Raw genomic sequence first — 16,017 nt, 5'->3', positions numbered from 1 at the left:
TCCATGCATGCACGTGTCTGTTTGTTAAAGAGATTCCCCGGTCATTTTGTATACTTTTTAGCCAGTAGTTCTGAGATTGGCACTCACAAGCTAGAAGTGGCCCTCAAAATGGCATACTACGTCACATATGTGCCGATGTGTGCACCACGTAATTGCTCTCTCCCTCTCTGCTGTGTCCACTGAGCCGTTGGGCCTGCCTCATTAGATAACGCTGGGCAGGCCTCTTGCTAGCTGCCACTCAAATGTGAGAGGCTAAAGCTCAATGTAGGGAGAATGGCACGGCACAGCTTCAAGATAAACAGTCACTTTCAAACTCGGGATTTCATGGCCAATTGAGGTAAGACGGTAATTCTACTCATAGCTTATGCATGTATGAACTACACATTGACACATCCAGCCCAAAGCGGGAGGTAAAAAAAAAATCTGAGACTGCCCAGGGTGTGTGTGTGTGTTTGTGTGAGCATTAGTGGGTATGTGTGTTTATGTGTGGGTGTGCTTACACTGATATGTGTTGCAAGTACTTGTGCATGTGCGTATGTGTGTCAATATGATATGTGTGAGTGAGTCCATGTACTGTATGTGTGTGTACATCACACCATACCTCTGTCCATGTGTGGCCATGTCGATGGCTCGTCGTACGGGTACAGGAGAGCCCCCCTCTGTGACACTGAGCACCTCCATAGACTTCCTCTCCGGCCTCCTCTTCCCATGGCGGTTCAACATGGGGGAGTCCACACGCTTCCTGGGCGGGTCAGCTGAACAGGGGTCAGGGGTCAAATGTTAGGGGTCAGGGGAGAAGCAAGTGAAGCAAGAAAGAGAACTAGTTAGCAACAAACCAACTACACGTGTGACAGAACATCTTATCTGAGTTATGGTGTAGCTACTGCAGATTTTTATTCAAACAAGGCATAGAAGGTTTGGACTAGTCTACTTCTCCTATTGTGTAGGGATGATTTGGACAAGCCTACCTATCTCACTGCGCGGAGGGAGGTTCTGGTCCTCCTGACTGGGGTACCTCTCCTTCCGGTCCAGCAGCAGGAAGTAGATCATCTTCTCCTGGTTATCACTGGAGAGACAAGACAGTAAAGTCATCCTGTCAGATGTCCTTGAAGCACCTCAGAGTGGATGACTTTGCTGACACTTCCATTTCTCCCTCCATATCTCTCCATCCCTTTCTCCTTCCCTCTTTTCAGAGAGCAGGTCTTTCATCAGTTTGCTCTCATCTCAGACACAGCCTAGTGAGTGCATTATCTCCCTCCCTCCCTCCACAGAGAGCAAGTCTTTGGTGCGTTTGTTTTTGTCCCTGAAGCAGCACAGAGTGCACTTCTTTAACCCTTCCATCCTTACAGTCCTCCCTCCTTCGCCCTCTTTACCCTTTCCCTCCCTCCCATCCCTCTATTACTCACTCGTCAGAGAGCAGGTCTTTGGTGAGTTTGCCCTTGTCTCTGAAGCAACCCAGAGAGTGCATGCTCTCCAGGACGTCCGGGTCTATCTCTTCAGTGCTCAGGGTTCTGATGGCCACCTTCCTAGGGACAGGCTGCTCCGGCTCAGGCTCGTTCTTCCCAGCTCTGACAGATAGGAAGAATGACAGGAATGACTGACAGATGTTCTTTTTTTATATATAAATATTTTTTTCACCAGGGAAGACATATTGAGACCTAGGTATTTTACAATGGCATCCAAAGGTTTAATAACCTTTTGTGACTAGGGGGCATAATTTCATTTTTGGAAAAAAAACGTTCCCATAGTAAACGGGATATTTTGTCAGGACAAGATGCTAGAATATGCATATAATTGACAGTTTAGGATAGAAAACACTCTAAAGTTTCCAAAACTGTAAAAATATTGTCTGTGAGTATAACAGAACTGATGTTGCAGGCGAAAGCCTGAGAAAAATCCAATCTGGAAGTGCCTCAAGTTTTGAAAGCGCTGCGTTCCAATGTGTCCCTATTGAGCAGTGAATGGGCTATCAACCAGATTACTCTTTCTCTGTATTCCCGAAGCTGTCCACAGCATTGTGACGTAGTTTTACGCATTTATGTTGAAGAATACCCGTAGGCGGCTACATTGCGCAAGTGGTCATCTGATGGCTCCCAGAGTGACTCTCACGTAAAATACAGAGGTAGCCATTACTCCAATCGGTCCTACTGAAAAACTAATTGTCCCGATGGATATATTATCAAATAGATATTTGAAAAACACCTTGAGGATTCATTATAAACATCGTTTGCCATGTTTCTGTCGATATTATAGAGCTAATTTGGAATATTTTTAGCCGTTTTCATGACTGCAATTTCCGGGCGATTTCTCAGCCAAACGTGAAGAACAAACGGAGCTATTTCACCTACAAAAATAATATTTTTGGAAAAAAGGAACATTTGCTATGTAACTGGGAGTCTCGTGAGTGAAAACATCCGAAGCTCATCAAAGGTAAACGATTTAGGCTGATTAACATAAGGCTAAGCTGTGTCTCAATATATTTCATTTGTGATTTTCATGAATAGGAATATTTTCTAGGAATATTTATGTCCATTGCGTTATTCTAATTAGTGTCAGTCGATGATTACGCTCCCATATGCGGGATGGGGAGTCACTAGAGGGTGAGTAGTAGCAGCTGCACTTTGATAAATAACATCACCATAATCAAGAACAGATAAAAAGGTTGACTAACAAAAATCTACACGCAACAAGTAAAGTGTTGGTCTCATGTTTCAAGAACTGAAATAAAAGATCCCAGACATTTTTCATACACAAGAAAATCTTATTTCTCTCAAATCTTATGAGCAAATTTGCTTACATCACTATTAGTTATCATTTCTCCTTTGTCAAGAAAATTCATCCACCTTACAGGTGTGGCCTATCAAGAAGCTGATTAAACAGCATGATCATTCCAGAGATCCACTTTTTGCCGGGGAAGATAAAAGGCCACTCTAAAATGTGCAGTTTTGTCACACAACACAATGCCACAGATGTCTCAAGTCTTGAGGGAGTGTGCAATTGGCATGCTGACTGCAGGACTGTCCACCAGAGCTCTTGCCAGAAAATTGAATGTTCATATCTCTACCATAACATATCTCCAACATCGTTTTAGAGAATTTGGCAGTACGTCCAACCGTCCTCACAACCACCGACCATGTGTAACCATGCCAACCCAGGACCCCCACATCTGGCTTCTTCACCTGCGGGATCATCTGAGACCAGCTACCCGGACAGCTGATAAAATTGTGGATTTGCACAACTGCAGAATTTCTGGTATGGCCAGGCATAAGCTACGGACAATGAACGCAATTGCATTTTATCGATGGCAATTTTAATGCACAGAGATATTGTGATGAGCTCCTGAGGAGCAATGAGGCCCACTCACCAGACATGTCACTCATTGATTATGTTTGGGATGCTCTGAATCGACGTGTACGACAGCATGGACCAGTTCCCACCAATATCCAGTAACTTCGCAGAGCCATTGAAGAGGAGTGGGACAACATTCCACAGGCCACAATCAATATCCTGATCCACTCCAAGATGATTGCGCCGCATAAGGCAAATAGTGGTCACACCAGATACTGACTGGTTTTCTGATCTACACCCATATCGTTTTTTAAGGTATCTGTGACCAACATATCTGTATTCCCAGTCATGGGAAATCCATAGGTTATGGCCTAATGATTTTTTATTTTATTTTCTGATTTCCTTTATATGAGCTGTAAATCTTTGAAATTGTTGCATGATGCATTTATATTTTTGTTTAATGTATGTTCGTCATGTTTGGTGGATTAACTTTCTTAACGGGTAAAATAGTTTCACAATTCTGATAGCTTTGTAGTGTGTTTTTGTCATTGCTAACATTGTAAAATTGAAAATCTCCCGTTGTTAGTTCTACTCCACTGTATTGCCTATCTAGATGAGCTGGTTAAGAAACTACAATTTAAAGTTGTCTTTTTCTACAGAAACAGACAGTGCCTTTTTCTGTAAGCAGTAGCAATGATGAACTGACATGATGTAGCAATGAGCAAAACACATTATTACATTGCTGAACAGTAGAACGGATCGGTGTGTCCCCCGCGGGACGGTTGAGCGAACATAGGCTAATGTGATTAGCATGAGGTTGTAAGTTACAAGAACATTTCCCAGAACATAGTCATATCTGATATTGGCAGAAAGCTTAAATTCTTGTTAATCTAACTGCACTGTACAATTTACAGTAGCTATCACAGTGAAATAATACAATGCTATTGTTTTACACAATTATGAAGTTGAAAATGTATTCGTAAACCAACTAGGCACATTTGGTCAGTCTTGATACAACATTTTGAATCAGTCTAAACCATTGCACATACACTGCTGACATCTAGTGGCCAAAATCTAAATTGTGCCTGGGCTGGAATAATACATTATAGCCTTTCTCTTGCATTGTACCAAGATGATGGTATTATTTTTGTATTATCTTTGTATTTGTATTATCTTTTACCAGATCTAATGTGTTATATTAGCCTACATTAATTCAACATTTCCACAAACTTCAATGTGTTTCCTTTCAAATGGTATCAAGAATATGCATATCCTTGCTTCAGGTCCTGAGCTACAGGCAGTTAGATTTGGGTATGTCATTTTTGGCGAAAATTGAAAAAAAGGGGCAGATCCTTAAGCCTGCATTGTTAAGGCCAAGCCATTTAGGAGGAGAAGAGAGTTCCATTAAAACTAAGAACATGATGCTATTTTATGTTCAGGTGGTGTGTAGGGCAACTACTAGAACCTCTCACACCTGTCCTAATGGACCTACCTTCTCTTACTATAAAGGCTGTGAAATGTTTTACTTCAGATTCCATTAATTCCCATTCACTAATTTAGCCTATGTAAGTGCAATACTTTTATCTACTGACCCTTCGTTTGAATATTTGCTACATTTTCTCAATTTAATTTAATTTTACAGGTAAAAGTGCATATATCTATTATATGCACAAAACAGCCAACATGTACACACACACACACACACACACAAACACACACACACCCACATAGGGAGCTCTACTCACATGTACCAGTTGTGCTTCTGGATCTGCTCTAACTGCAGAGAAACACAGGAAGAGGAAAAACATTGTGTTAATGACACAGCATGTGGAACAGGTGCTGCGAAAGACAGACAGACAGACAGACAGACAGACAGACAGACAAAGTGAACACAGAAACATGCCTTATCCGTTCTTACTGTATGCATTATGACACACTTAAGGCTTCTAGTAACAACCCCGTCTTTATCTACTGTAGTGACAAAAAAATATAAAACACTATACGTACAAAAGTATCTGGACACTATTTCAGCCAAACCCATTGCTGACAGGTGTATAAAATAGAGCACACTGCCATGCAATCGCCATAGACAAACATTGGCAGTAGAATGACCTTACTGAAGAGCTCAGTGACTTTCAACATGGCACCGTCAATGGAGGCCACCTTTCCAAGTCAGTTTGTCAAAATGATGCCCTGCAAGAGCTGCCCCGGTCAACTATAAGTGCTGTTATTGTAAAGTGGAAATGTCTAGGAGCAACAACAGCTCATCCGCAAGGTGATAGGCCACACAAGCTCACAGAACGGGACAGCCGAGTGCTGAAGCGCATAGCGCGTAAAAATCTTCTGTCCTCGATTGCAACACTTATTACCAAGTTCCAAACTGCCTCTGGAAGCAACATCAGCATAAGAACTGTTCATCTGGAGCTTCATGAAATGGGTTTCCATGGCCGAGCAGCCGCACACAAGCCTAAGATCCCCATGAACAATGCCAAGCGTTGGTTGGGGTGGTATACAGCTCATACTGGACTCTGGAGAAGTGGAAATGCTTTCTCTGGAGTGATGAATCACGCTTCACCATCTGGCAGTCCGACAAACAAATCTGGGTTTGGGGGATGCCAGGGGAAGGTTACCTGCCCAAATGTGCCAACTGTAAAGTTTGGTGGATGAGGAATAATGGTCTGGGGCTAGGCCCCTTAGTTCCAGTGAAGGAAAATCTTAACGCTACAGCATACAATTATATTCTAGATGATTCTGTGCTTCCAACTTTGTGTCAACAGTTTGGGGAAGGCCCTTTCCTGTTTCAGCATGACAATGCCCCTGTGCACAAAGCGAGGTCCATACAGAAATGGTTTGTCGAGATTGGTGTGGAAGAACTTGACTGGCCTGCACAGAGCCCTAACCTCAACCCCATCGAACACCTCTGTGGGGAATTGGAACGCCGACAGCGTGCCAGGCCTAATCGCTCGACATCAGTGCCCAACCTCACTAATACTCTTGTCGCCGAATGGAAGCAAGTCCCCGCAGCAATGTTGCAACATCTAGTGGAAAGCCTTCCAAGAAGAGTGGAGGCTGCTGTGGCAGAAAAGGAGGGACCAACTCCATATTAATGCCCATGATTTTGGAATGAGATGTTCGACATGCAAGGGGTCCACGTACTTCTGGTCATGTAGTGTATATTAATTTCTATTTCTATGGGGCTTCCACTTCAATACATAAAAAAAAACATTATTATAGCATTCATATTAATATAATTTTTGAGTAGATTAAGCAGATAGAAAACCAGCTTAGTGAGGAACACTTAAAACATTGGGCAACTGGGAAATAACCATCTCCTTGACAGAAAACTCCAACGTGAGTGAGAGTAATCTAGTTAACTGTTGGAGGTGTAATGAACACGATGGGAGACGGAGAGCTGGTTTCAAGCGCAGGGCGCAGCAGGTGTTTAAAAAAAAAAGGACCACAGGAGGAGGCAGATCCAGGGGCAGGCAGAAGGTGATACACGGGTTGTCCAAAAAGGCAACAGTACAGGCAGGGAAAAGGCTAGTATCGTCATCCGGGAGATCAGGCAATAGGTTGATAACAGGAATTCCGATAGGCTAAAGTACAGGCAGGGAATAGGCAAATGGCGTCGTTAGTGAGGCAGGCCAAAACTATCATACACGGGAGGATGACATTACAGGAAACCCAACGCTCCGAATAGACATGTGTCACAAAACAAACAACACCTCACAATGATGGGGTGCAAAGAACTGAACCATATAGTGTGTGATAATGACATACAGGTGTGTGAACAGGTGATCAGAATTCAGGTGATTGGGATCTGGAGAGTGAGCTGCGTTCAGGGGATCTACGTGTTTGAAAGTGTGAGCTGGAAGCAGACGTTACAGCAGGAAGTCACGCTGTAGCTGTGGGAGGGTTTGAAGTGCTGACTGTCTGTGTCTCTGATGGCTGAACCAAACAGCCAATGGGATTGCTGTCTAGAGCAGAGGTGGGCAAACTTCTTGGCTCGAGGGCCACATCGGGATTTTGAAATTCGCCGGAGGGACGCATTTTTTGGGGGGACCAATTGCTTGTTCAAAACTACTTGCAGGGGACTTCCGAGTGGGGCCGTGGTCTAAGGCATTGTATCGCAGTGCTTGAGGCGTCACTACAGACTGGGGTTTGATCCCAGGCTGTTTCACAGCTGGCCGTGACTGGGAGACCCATGAGGCGGCGCACAATTGGCCCAGCGTCGTCTGGGTTAGGAGAGGGTTTGGCAGGCCGAAATGTCCTTGTCGCATCGCGCTCTAGCAACTCCTGTGGTGTGCCGCGTGCATGCATGCTGACACGGATGCCAGGTGTACAGTGTTTCCTCTAACCCAGCCTTCCGGGTTAAGCGGGCATTGTGCCAAGAAGCAGTGCGGCTTGGCTGGGTCGTGCTCTCGACCTTCGCCTCTCCTGAGTCCGTACGGGAGTTGCAGCGACGGGACAAAACTATAACTACCAATAGGATTGCGCGAAATTGGGAAGAAAAAAAGTGTAATATATATATATATATATATATATATATATATATTTTTTTTTTATATATATCCAGGCCACGGGCCGTACTTTGCCTGCCCCTTAGTCTAGAACCAGAGTGGAGGTTTCCCGGATCTGATTAAGTCTACTCCTGAACAAAAGAAAATGCTCACTGTAGAAACACCATTAAAAGTGATGTTCAGTCAAGGAATAGTCTTAATCTGAGCATGAGAAACTGCCCCAGAGTGTCTTTAGTCAAAATCAGGGGAAGATGGCTCCCTTTCTCTGCAGTGATAAGTGTTTTCTGCTTTACTAGTACTGTGAGTGAGAGCTTTACACTGTGGTAGTCAATATTTTGTGGTAATAAAGTGAGATGGAATTGTTTGTTACATATCTGCTAGTCCCTTTTGAAGTTTCCCCTTGTATTGATTCAGAACCAATTTACATTTCACCTGAAAGTGAACAAATGTAGTATTAAGTGCATCTTTAAGCTGAAACAAGGATGTTGTGAACATACACCTGATCCTAGGCCTGATCTTAGTGGTAGATTTGATGGGACATACCCATCTCTTATGGGTGTAAACTGATCAGATACTAAGGGAATTGTCTACCTGGAATAAGGGGGTTATGAACATACATCTGATCCTAGAGCTGATCTTAGAGGAATGTACCGTGAGTCTCTTAGCGGCATCCACCTCGATCATGCCCCGAAGAAGGTTCTGACAGTCTGGGGGGATGAAGTGGGGCATGTGGAAGACACCCAACTTCACCTTCTCCAGCAGGTTTCTCAGGTTGTCATCGTCAAATGGCAGGGCACCCTGGAATGATAAGATTATATTCATAAATCCAGCCAGCCAAATGGATACACTGCATTCAAATCATCATGGATAACACAAAAAGAATTCACTGCAGTACTTAATGCAGCTGGTGGCCACACCAGATACTGACTGTTACTTTTGATTTTGACCCCCTCCTTTTGTTCAGGGACACATTATTCCATTTCTGTTAGTGACATGTCTGTGGAACTTGTTCAGTTTATGTCTCAGTTGTTGAATCTTGTTATGTTCATACAAATATTTACACGTGAAGTTTGCTGAAAATAAACGCAGCTGACAGTGAGATGACGTTTCTTTTTTTGCCAAGGGCAGGTAAATCAAGGAGGATATGGAGTCCAGGTGAGTGTCATTTTGCACTGACGCGCGTAACGATGGTGATAGGTGTACGCCATAACAAGCAGCCTGGTGACCTAGAGGCCGGAGAGGGAGCACACGTGACAACAACAAGATTATTGTTGTTAGCCAAGGGACTAGAGTGAATAACTCTACTCATGGCAGTCAATGTAGGTCTATCTGAAAAAGTCACAATTCTTGTTTTTTGATGTTAGCCAAAGCATAGCCCTAATCTAGCCAGCCTTCTTCAAAATCTCTACTATGAATGGGTTTCAAGAGACACTAGCCAAAGCAATACATGAGCATTACTCATGACAATCAGTGAAGGTCTATCTGACATTTGAAACAGGCAGAGCATTCATACTTCTACGGATGGAAGGTGTCGTTTATGATAGCATTACTGATAGGGTCTCTTCCCATCTCAACATGCCTTCATCGGGGAGATAGAATAGATGTCCACATTGACACAACATTGAGAAACACACACACAGCCTATCATTTCCTTTGTTCTCAGCTCCCCACTTTGTCACTCTCTAATCAGAGTGGTGTGTGAATGCTGTTGACACAGACTCTGATTAATGAGCATATGTGTGTCAGTACAAAGCTGACAGTCAAGCCAGCCCAGGAAACCCCTGCTCCAATCAGAAACATGATGAATCAACCAATCATATGGGGATGAAAGGGTGCTGATTTAATTTTCAGTCCTGATCCAATAATCTAATGTAATCTTACACTTACATTCTATACAGACAAGAACTGGAATCACAGGCCATTGGCAAGAAGTTTGTTTTACCACATTTATTAGGTTATGTCTCCAAACCTTGTCATGTCCCTTACCTCGAATTCCTTCTCAGGGAATTTAAAAGTCACTATAGACCAAAGCCAGTGAGTCACTGAGGTGCAGCTTCCCATGAAGTCTTATTGTGTCACAGGCAAATATGTCCACTGTGACTTTACCTCACATCAAACCACAACAATAACTCAACATATGCCTGAGGGACTCACAGATGAACTTATCACACTTCTTCCTATGTATTCTCTCTATTCTCATTCCGCTTTAAAAGCTACGTAAGCCCACAAAAATGTAACAACTTGCTAGCATGTATTTGTCATTTTTGTTGTTGTTTGTTTATTGCTGCGGGTCAGAAGGAGAGAAGGAAGATGAGCGTTAAGGTCCATTGCAGGATGCCGGCATGTGTCAAGGTCATGGTCAGGGCAGCTGTCAATCACTCACCACTAAAAGTGCAAAGAGGATGACCCCACAGCTCCACACGTCTGCTTTCCTCCCGTCGTACTTCTCCCCCTGAGAAAGAGAGAAACAGAGAGAGAGAGAGGGAGGGGGGTGAGGAAGGGTGAGGGAGAGTGAGACAGAGAGATAACGATAGACAAAAATAGAGAGTAATCAATAATGCATTTTGTTATGGAGGTGAGATACAGATTCCATTCCACATGATTTTTATGAACTGAAAACCTCAGATTAACCTTTAAATCACTCACTTGGGTGAGTTAGTGCTTACAGTGCCTTCAGAAAGTATTAATAACCCTTGACATATTCCACATTTTGTTACAGCCTTGATCAAATTGTATTAAATATTTAAAAAAATCTCACACATCTACATGTAATAACCCATAAAGACAAACTGACAACAACTTTTTACAAATGTATTGAAAATTAAATACAAAAATATATCACAACCCTGAGTCAATACTTTGTAGAAGCACCCTTGTTAGCGATTTCAGCTGTGAGTCTTTCTGGGTAAGTCTCTAAGAGCTTTGCACAGCTGGATTGTACAATAGTTGCACATCATTCTTAAAGAAATTATTCAAGCTCTGTCAAGTTATTTGTTGGTCATTGCTAGACAGCCATTTTCAAGTCTTTTCAAAGACTGTCAAGCTGATTTAAGTCAAAATTGCAGCTGGGCCACTCAGGAACATTCAATGTCATCTTGGTAAGCAACTCCAGTGTAGATTTGGGCTTATGTTTAAGGTTATTGTGTCCCATTGTCTGTTGAAAAGCAGACTGAAACAAAATACTCTAGGATTCTGCTTCTTTGTATCCTAAAAAAACTCCCTTGTCCTTGCCGATGACAAGCATACCCATAACATGATGCAGCCACCACCATGCTTGAAAATATGAAGAGTGGTACTCAGTGATGTGTTGGATTTGCCCCAAACATAATGCTTTGTATTAAGGACATACAGTTGTTGTTTTTTTAATAATGTTTGGCTGTTTTACTTTAGTGCCTTATTGTAAATAGGATGAATGTTTTGGAATATTTGTATTCTATACAAACGTCCATCTTTTCACTCTGTCAATTAGGTCAGTATTGTGGAGTAACTACAATGTAGTTGATTCATCCTTAGTTTTCTCCTATCACAGCCATTAAACTCTAACTACTTTAAAGTCACCATTGGCATGGTGAAATCCCCGAGCGGTTTCCTTCCACTCCGGCAAATGAGTTAGGAAGGACGCCTGTATCTTTGAAGTGACTGGGTGTATTGATACACCATCCGAAGCGTAATTAATAACTTCACCATGCTCAAAGGGATATTCAATGTCAGCTTCTTTTTTTCTTCAATAGGTGCCCTTCTTTGTGAGGCATTGGAAAACCTCCCTGGTCTTTGTGGTTGAATCTGTGTTAGAAATTCCCTGCTCAACTGAGGGACCTTACAGATAAATGTGGAAAAAGTCAAGGGGTGTGAATACTTTCTGAATGCACTGTAAGTAACCAACTACATGACAGGTGGCACACAGCACAGTTTTTGTTTCAAGTTTCTAGTTTTATTAGTTGTATGTATGGGTAAGACAAGTGGTGCGGTCTATGTATATCTGTAAACAACAGCTGGTGCATGAAATCTAAGAAAGTCTCAAGGTGTTGCTCACCTGAGGTAGAGTGTCTCATGATAAGCTGTAGACCACTGTTTACCAAGAGAGTTTTCTTCTATATTCTTCATAGCTGTCTATTTACCACCACACACCGATGCTGGCACTAAGACCACACTCAATGAGCTGTATACTGCCATAAGCAAACAGGAAAATGCTCATCCAGAGGCGGCGCTCCTTGTGGCCGGGGACTTTAATGCAGGGAAACTTAAATCAGTTATACCTAATTTCTACCAGCATGTTAAATGTGCAACCAGAGGGAAAAAAACTCTAGACCACCTTTACTCCACACACAGAGACACATACAAAACTCTCCCTCGCCCTCTATTTGGCAAATCTGACCATAATTCTATCCTCCTGATTCCTGCTTTCAAGCAAAAACTAAAGCAGGAAGGACCAGTGACACGGTCAATAAAAAAGTGGTCAGATGAAGCAGATGCTAAGCTACAGGACTGTTTTGCTAGTACAGACTGGAATATGTTCTGGGATTCTTCCGATGGCATTGAGGTGTACACCACATCAGTCACTGGCTTCATCAATAAGTGCATCGATGACGTCGTCCCCACAGTGACCGTACGTACATACCCCAACCAGAAGCCATGGATTACAGACAACATCTGCCACTGAACTAAAGGCTAGAGCTGCCGCTTTCAAGGAGTGGGACTCTAACTCGGAAGCTTATAAGAAATCTCGCTATGCCCTCCGACAAACAGGCAAAGCGTCAATACAGGACTAAGATTGAATTGTACTACACCGGCTCCAACGCTCGTCGGATGTGGCAGGGCTTGCAAACTATTACAGACTACAAAGGGAAGTACAGCCGCGAGCTGCCCAGTGATACGAGCCTACCAGACAAGCTAAATTACTTCTATGCTCGCTTTGAGGCAAGTAACACTGAAACATGGTTGAGATCTTCAGCTGTTCTGGAAGACTGTGTGATCCCGCTCTCCGCAGCAGATGTGGGTGAAACCTTTAAACAGGTAAACATTCACAAGGCCACAGGGCCAGACGGATTACCAGGACGTGTACTCTGAGCATATGCTGACCAACTGGCAAGTGTCTTCACTGCCATTTTCAACCTCTCCCTGACTGTAATACCAACATGTTTCAGGCAGACCAGCAGAGTCCCTTGTACCCAAGGACGCTAAGGTAAACTGCCTAAATAACTACCCGTAGCACTCACATCTGTAGCCATGAAGTGCATTGAAAGTCTGGTTTATTATTATCAACACCATTATCCCAGAAACCGTAGACCCACTCCAATTTGCGTATCGCCCCAACAGATCCACAGAAAATGCAATCTCTATTGCACTCCACACTGCCCTTTCCCACCTGGACAAAAGGAACACGTATGTGAGAATGCTATTCATTGACTACAGCTCAGCGTTCAACACAATAGTGCCCACGAAGCTCATCACTAAGCTAAGGACCCTGGGACTAAAAATCTCCCTCTGCAACTGGATCCTGAACTTCCTGAAGGGCTGTCCCCAGGTGGTAAGGGTAGGTAACAACACATCCACCACGCTGATCCACAACACGGGGGCCCCTCAGGGGTGCATGCTCAGTCTCGTCCTGTACTCCCTGTTCACTCATGACTGCACGGACAGGCACGACTCCAACACCATCATCAAGTTTGCTGATGACACAACAGTGGTAGGCCTGATCACCGACAACGATGAGACGATGAGGTCAGAGACCTGGCCATGTGGTGCCAGGACAACAACCTCTCCCTCAATGTGATCAAGACAAAGAAGATGATTGTGGGCTACAGGAAAAGGAGGACCGAGCACGCCTCCATTCTCATCGATGGGCTGTAGTGGAGCAGGTTGAGAGCTTCAATTTCCTTGGTGTCCACATCAGCAACAAACTATCATGGTCCAAACACACCAAGACAGTCGTGAAGAGGGCACGACACAGCCTATTCCTCCTCAGGAGACTGAAAAGATTTGGCATGGGTCGCCAAATCCTCAAAAAGTTATACAGCTGCACCATCGAGAGCATCCTGACCGGTTGCATCACTGCCTTGTATTACAACTGCTCTGCCTCCGACCGCAAGGCACTACAGAGGGTAGTGCTTACAGCCCAGAACATCCCTGGGGCCAATCCTGACATCCAGGACCTCTATACCAGGCGGTGTCAGAGGAAGGCCCTAGAAATTGTCAAAGACTCAAGACATCCTAGTCATAGACTGTCCTCTCTGCTATTGCATGGCAAGTGGTACCGGAGCACCGAGCCATAAGACTGCTGAACAGCTAATCGAATGGCGACCCAGACTATTTCCATTGTCTACAGTATGTAGAGTTAAAGTGACTATCTCAATTACCTCTACTAACCTTTGCCCCCACGCATTGACTCTGTACCGGTACCCCCTGTATGTAGCCTCACTATTGTTATTTTACAGCTGTTCTTGAATTATTTGTTACTTTTATTTGTAATTTTTTACTTATCTATTTTTCACTTAACATGTATTTTTCTTAAAACTGCATTGTTGGTTAAGGGCTTGAAAGTAAGCATTTCACTTTAAGGTCTACCACAACTGTTGTATTCCCGCGCATGTGACAAATAATTTGACATCGTCCCAAGCGTCCAACAAAACCCTTACTTGCAGGATCCTTCTTGACAATGCATGCACACATCCACACGGCATAAACCTGATTCACAGCTGCACTGCTTATATCAGACGACTTGTGATGACACAACACGTGGCTGTGTGGCATTGCCACAGCCCGAGGGGCGAAGGGCTGAGAGACAGTTCATTGTATACAGAGCTGAGAGTAGAGCATTATAAAGTGAATGGTTAGAGGGGCTAAAGGGGCTCGTTCTGCGATGCCATTATGGGAGGGAGAGAGAGAAAAGAGAGAGAAAAGAGAGAGAAAAGAGAGAAATACAGCACCGAGAAATAGAGAGTGAGAGAGAGAGAGAGAGAGAGAGGTGGTGAGCGAGTGCACTTACCCTTATGACCTCTGGGCAGGCATAGTGAGGAGATCTGTCAAGAGAGATACGCACAACAGCTTTACACAAGGCAATGCACACACACTGTGTTTTATATACACAAACACACATCCAATAAAACACAGTTACCAGAACATGTGCACACACATTGCATGAAGTCACGAATGCATACTCTGCTGCAAATGTCCCAAATAGGTGGAAGGAATATACATACACTTAGGTTGGAGTCATTAAAACTTGTTTTTCAACCACTCCACAAATTTCTTGTTAACAAACTATGACTTTGGAAAGTCAGTTAGGACATCTACTTTGTGCATGACACAAGTAACTATTCCAACAATTGTTTACAGACAGATTTACAGACAGATTATTTCACTTATAATTCACTTTATCACAATTCCAGTAAATCAGAAGTTTACATACACCAAGTTGACTGTGGTTTTAAACAGCTTGGAAAATTCCAGAAAATTATGTCGTGGCTTTAGAAGCTTCTGATAGGCTAATTGACATCATTTGAGTCAATTGGAGGTGTACCTGTGGATGTATTTCAAGGCCTACCTTCAAACTCAGTGCCTCTTTGCTTGACAACATGGGAAAATCAAAAGAAATCAGCCAAGACCTCAGAAAAACATGGTACACCTCCACAAGTCAAGTTCATCCTTGGGAGCAATTTCCAAACTCCTGAAGGTACCACGTTCATCTGTACAAACAATAGTACACAAGCTTAAACACCATGGGACCACACAGCTGTCATAACGCTCAGGATGGAGACGCGTAGTCTCCTAGAAATGAATGTACATTGGTGCAAAAAGTGCAAATCAATCCCAGAACAACAGCAAAGGACCTTGTGAAGATGCTGGAGGAAATAGATACAAAGATATCTATATCCACAGTAAAACGAGTCCTATATCGAAATAGCCTGAAAGGCCGCTCTGCAAGGAAGAAGCCACTGCTCCAAAACCACCATAAAGAAGCAAGACGATGGTTTGCAACTGCACATGGATACAAAGATCGCACTTTTTGGAAAAATGTCCTCTGGTCTGATGAAACAAAAATAAAACTGTTTGGCCATAATGACCATCGTTATGTTTGGAGGAAAAAAAGGGAAGCTTGCAAGCCGAAGAACACCATCCCAACCGTGAAGCACGGGGGTGGCAGCATCATGTTGTGGGGGTGCTTGCTGCAGGAGGGACTGGTGCACTTTACAAAATACATGACGTCATG

General features: G+C 43.4%; 1 protein-coding gene across 5 annotated transcripts in view; it reads right to left on the bottom strand.

The window, feature by feature from the left end:
* LOC112232296 (serine/threonine-protein kinase BRSK2-like) overlaps positions 1 to 16,017 on the bottom strand; it is a 162,681-nt gene that overhangs the window by 24,573 nt on the left and 122,091 nt on the right. For all 5 annotated transcript variants that reach the window (XM_042330748.1, XM_042330751.1, XM_042330749.1 and 2 more), the window contains exons 6-12: positions 14,794 to 14,827; positions 10,192 to 10,260; positions 8,460 to 8,606; positions 5,034 to 5,065; positions 1,407 to 1,568; positions 969 to 1,066; positions 602 to 755 (exon numbers count right to left, since the gene is read on the bottom strand). In XM_042330748.1, the coding sequence (XP_042186682.1) occupies positions 602 to 755; positions 969 to 1,066; positions 1,407 to 1,568; positions 5,034 to 5,065; positions 8,460 to 8,606; positions 10,192 to 10,260; positions 14,794 to 14,827 (696 nt within the window). The remainder of the gene's footprint in view (positions 1 to 601; positions 756 to 968; positions 1,067 to 1,406; positions 1,569 to 5,033; positions 5,066 to 8,459; positions 8,607 to 10,191; positions 10,261 to 14,793; positions 14,828 to 16,017) is intronic.

The sequence above is a fragment of the Oncorhynchus tshawytscha genome, linkage group LG12, assembly GCF_018296145.1.
Source record: "Oncorhynchus tshawytscha isolate Ot180627B linkage group LG12, Otsh_v2.0, whole genome shotgun sequence".
NCBI classification, from domain to species: Eukaryota; Metazoa; Chordata; class Actinopteri; order Salmoniformes; family Salmonidae; genus Oncorhynchus; species Oncorhynchus tshawytscha.
Note: the sequence above shows the minus strand (reverse complement) of the source record. Positions and strands in the feature narration are given on the sequence as shown.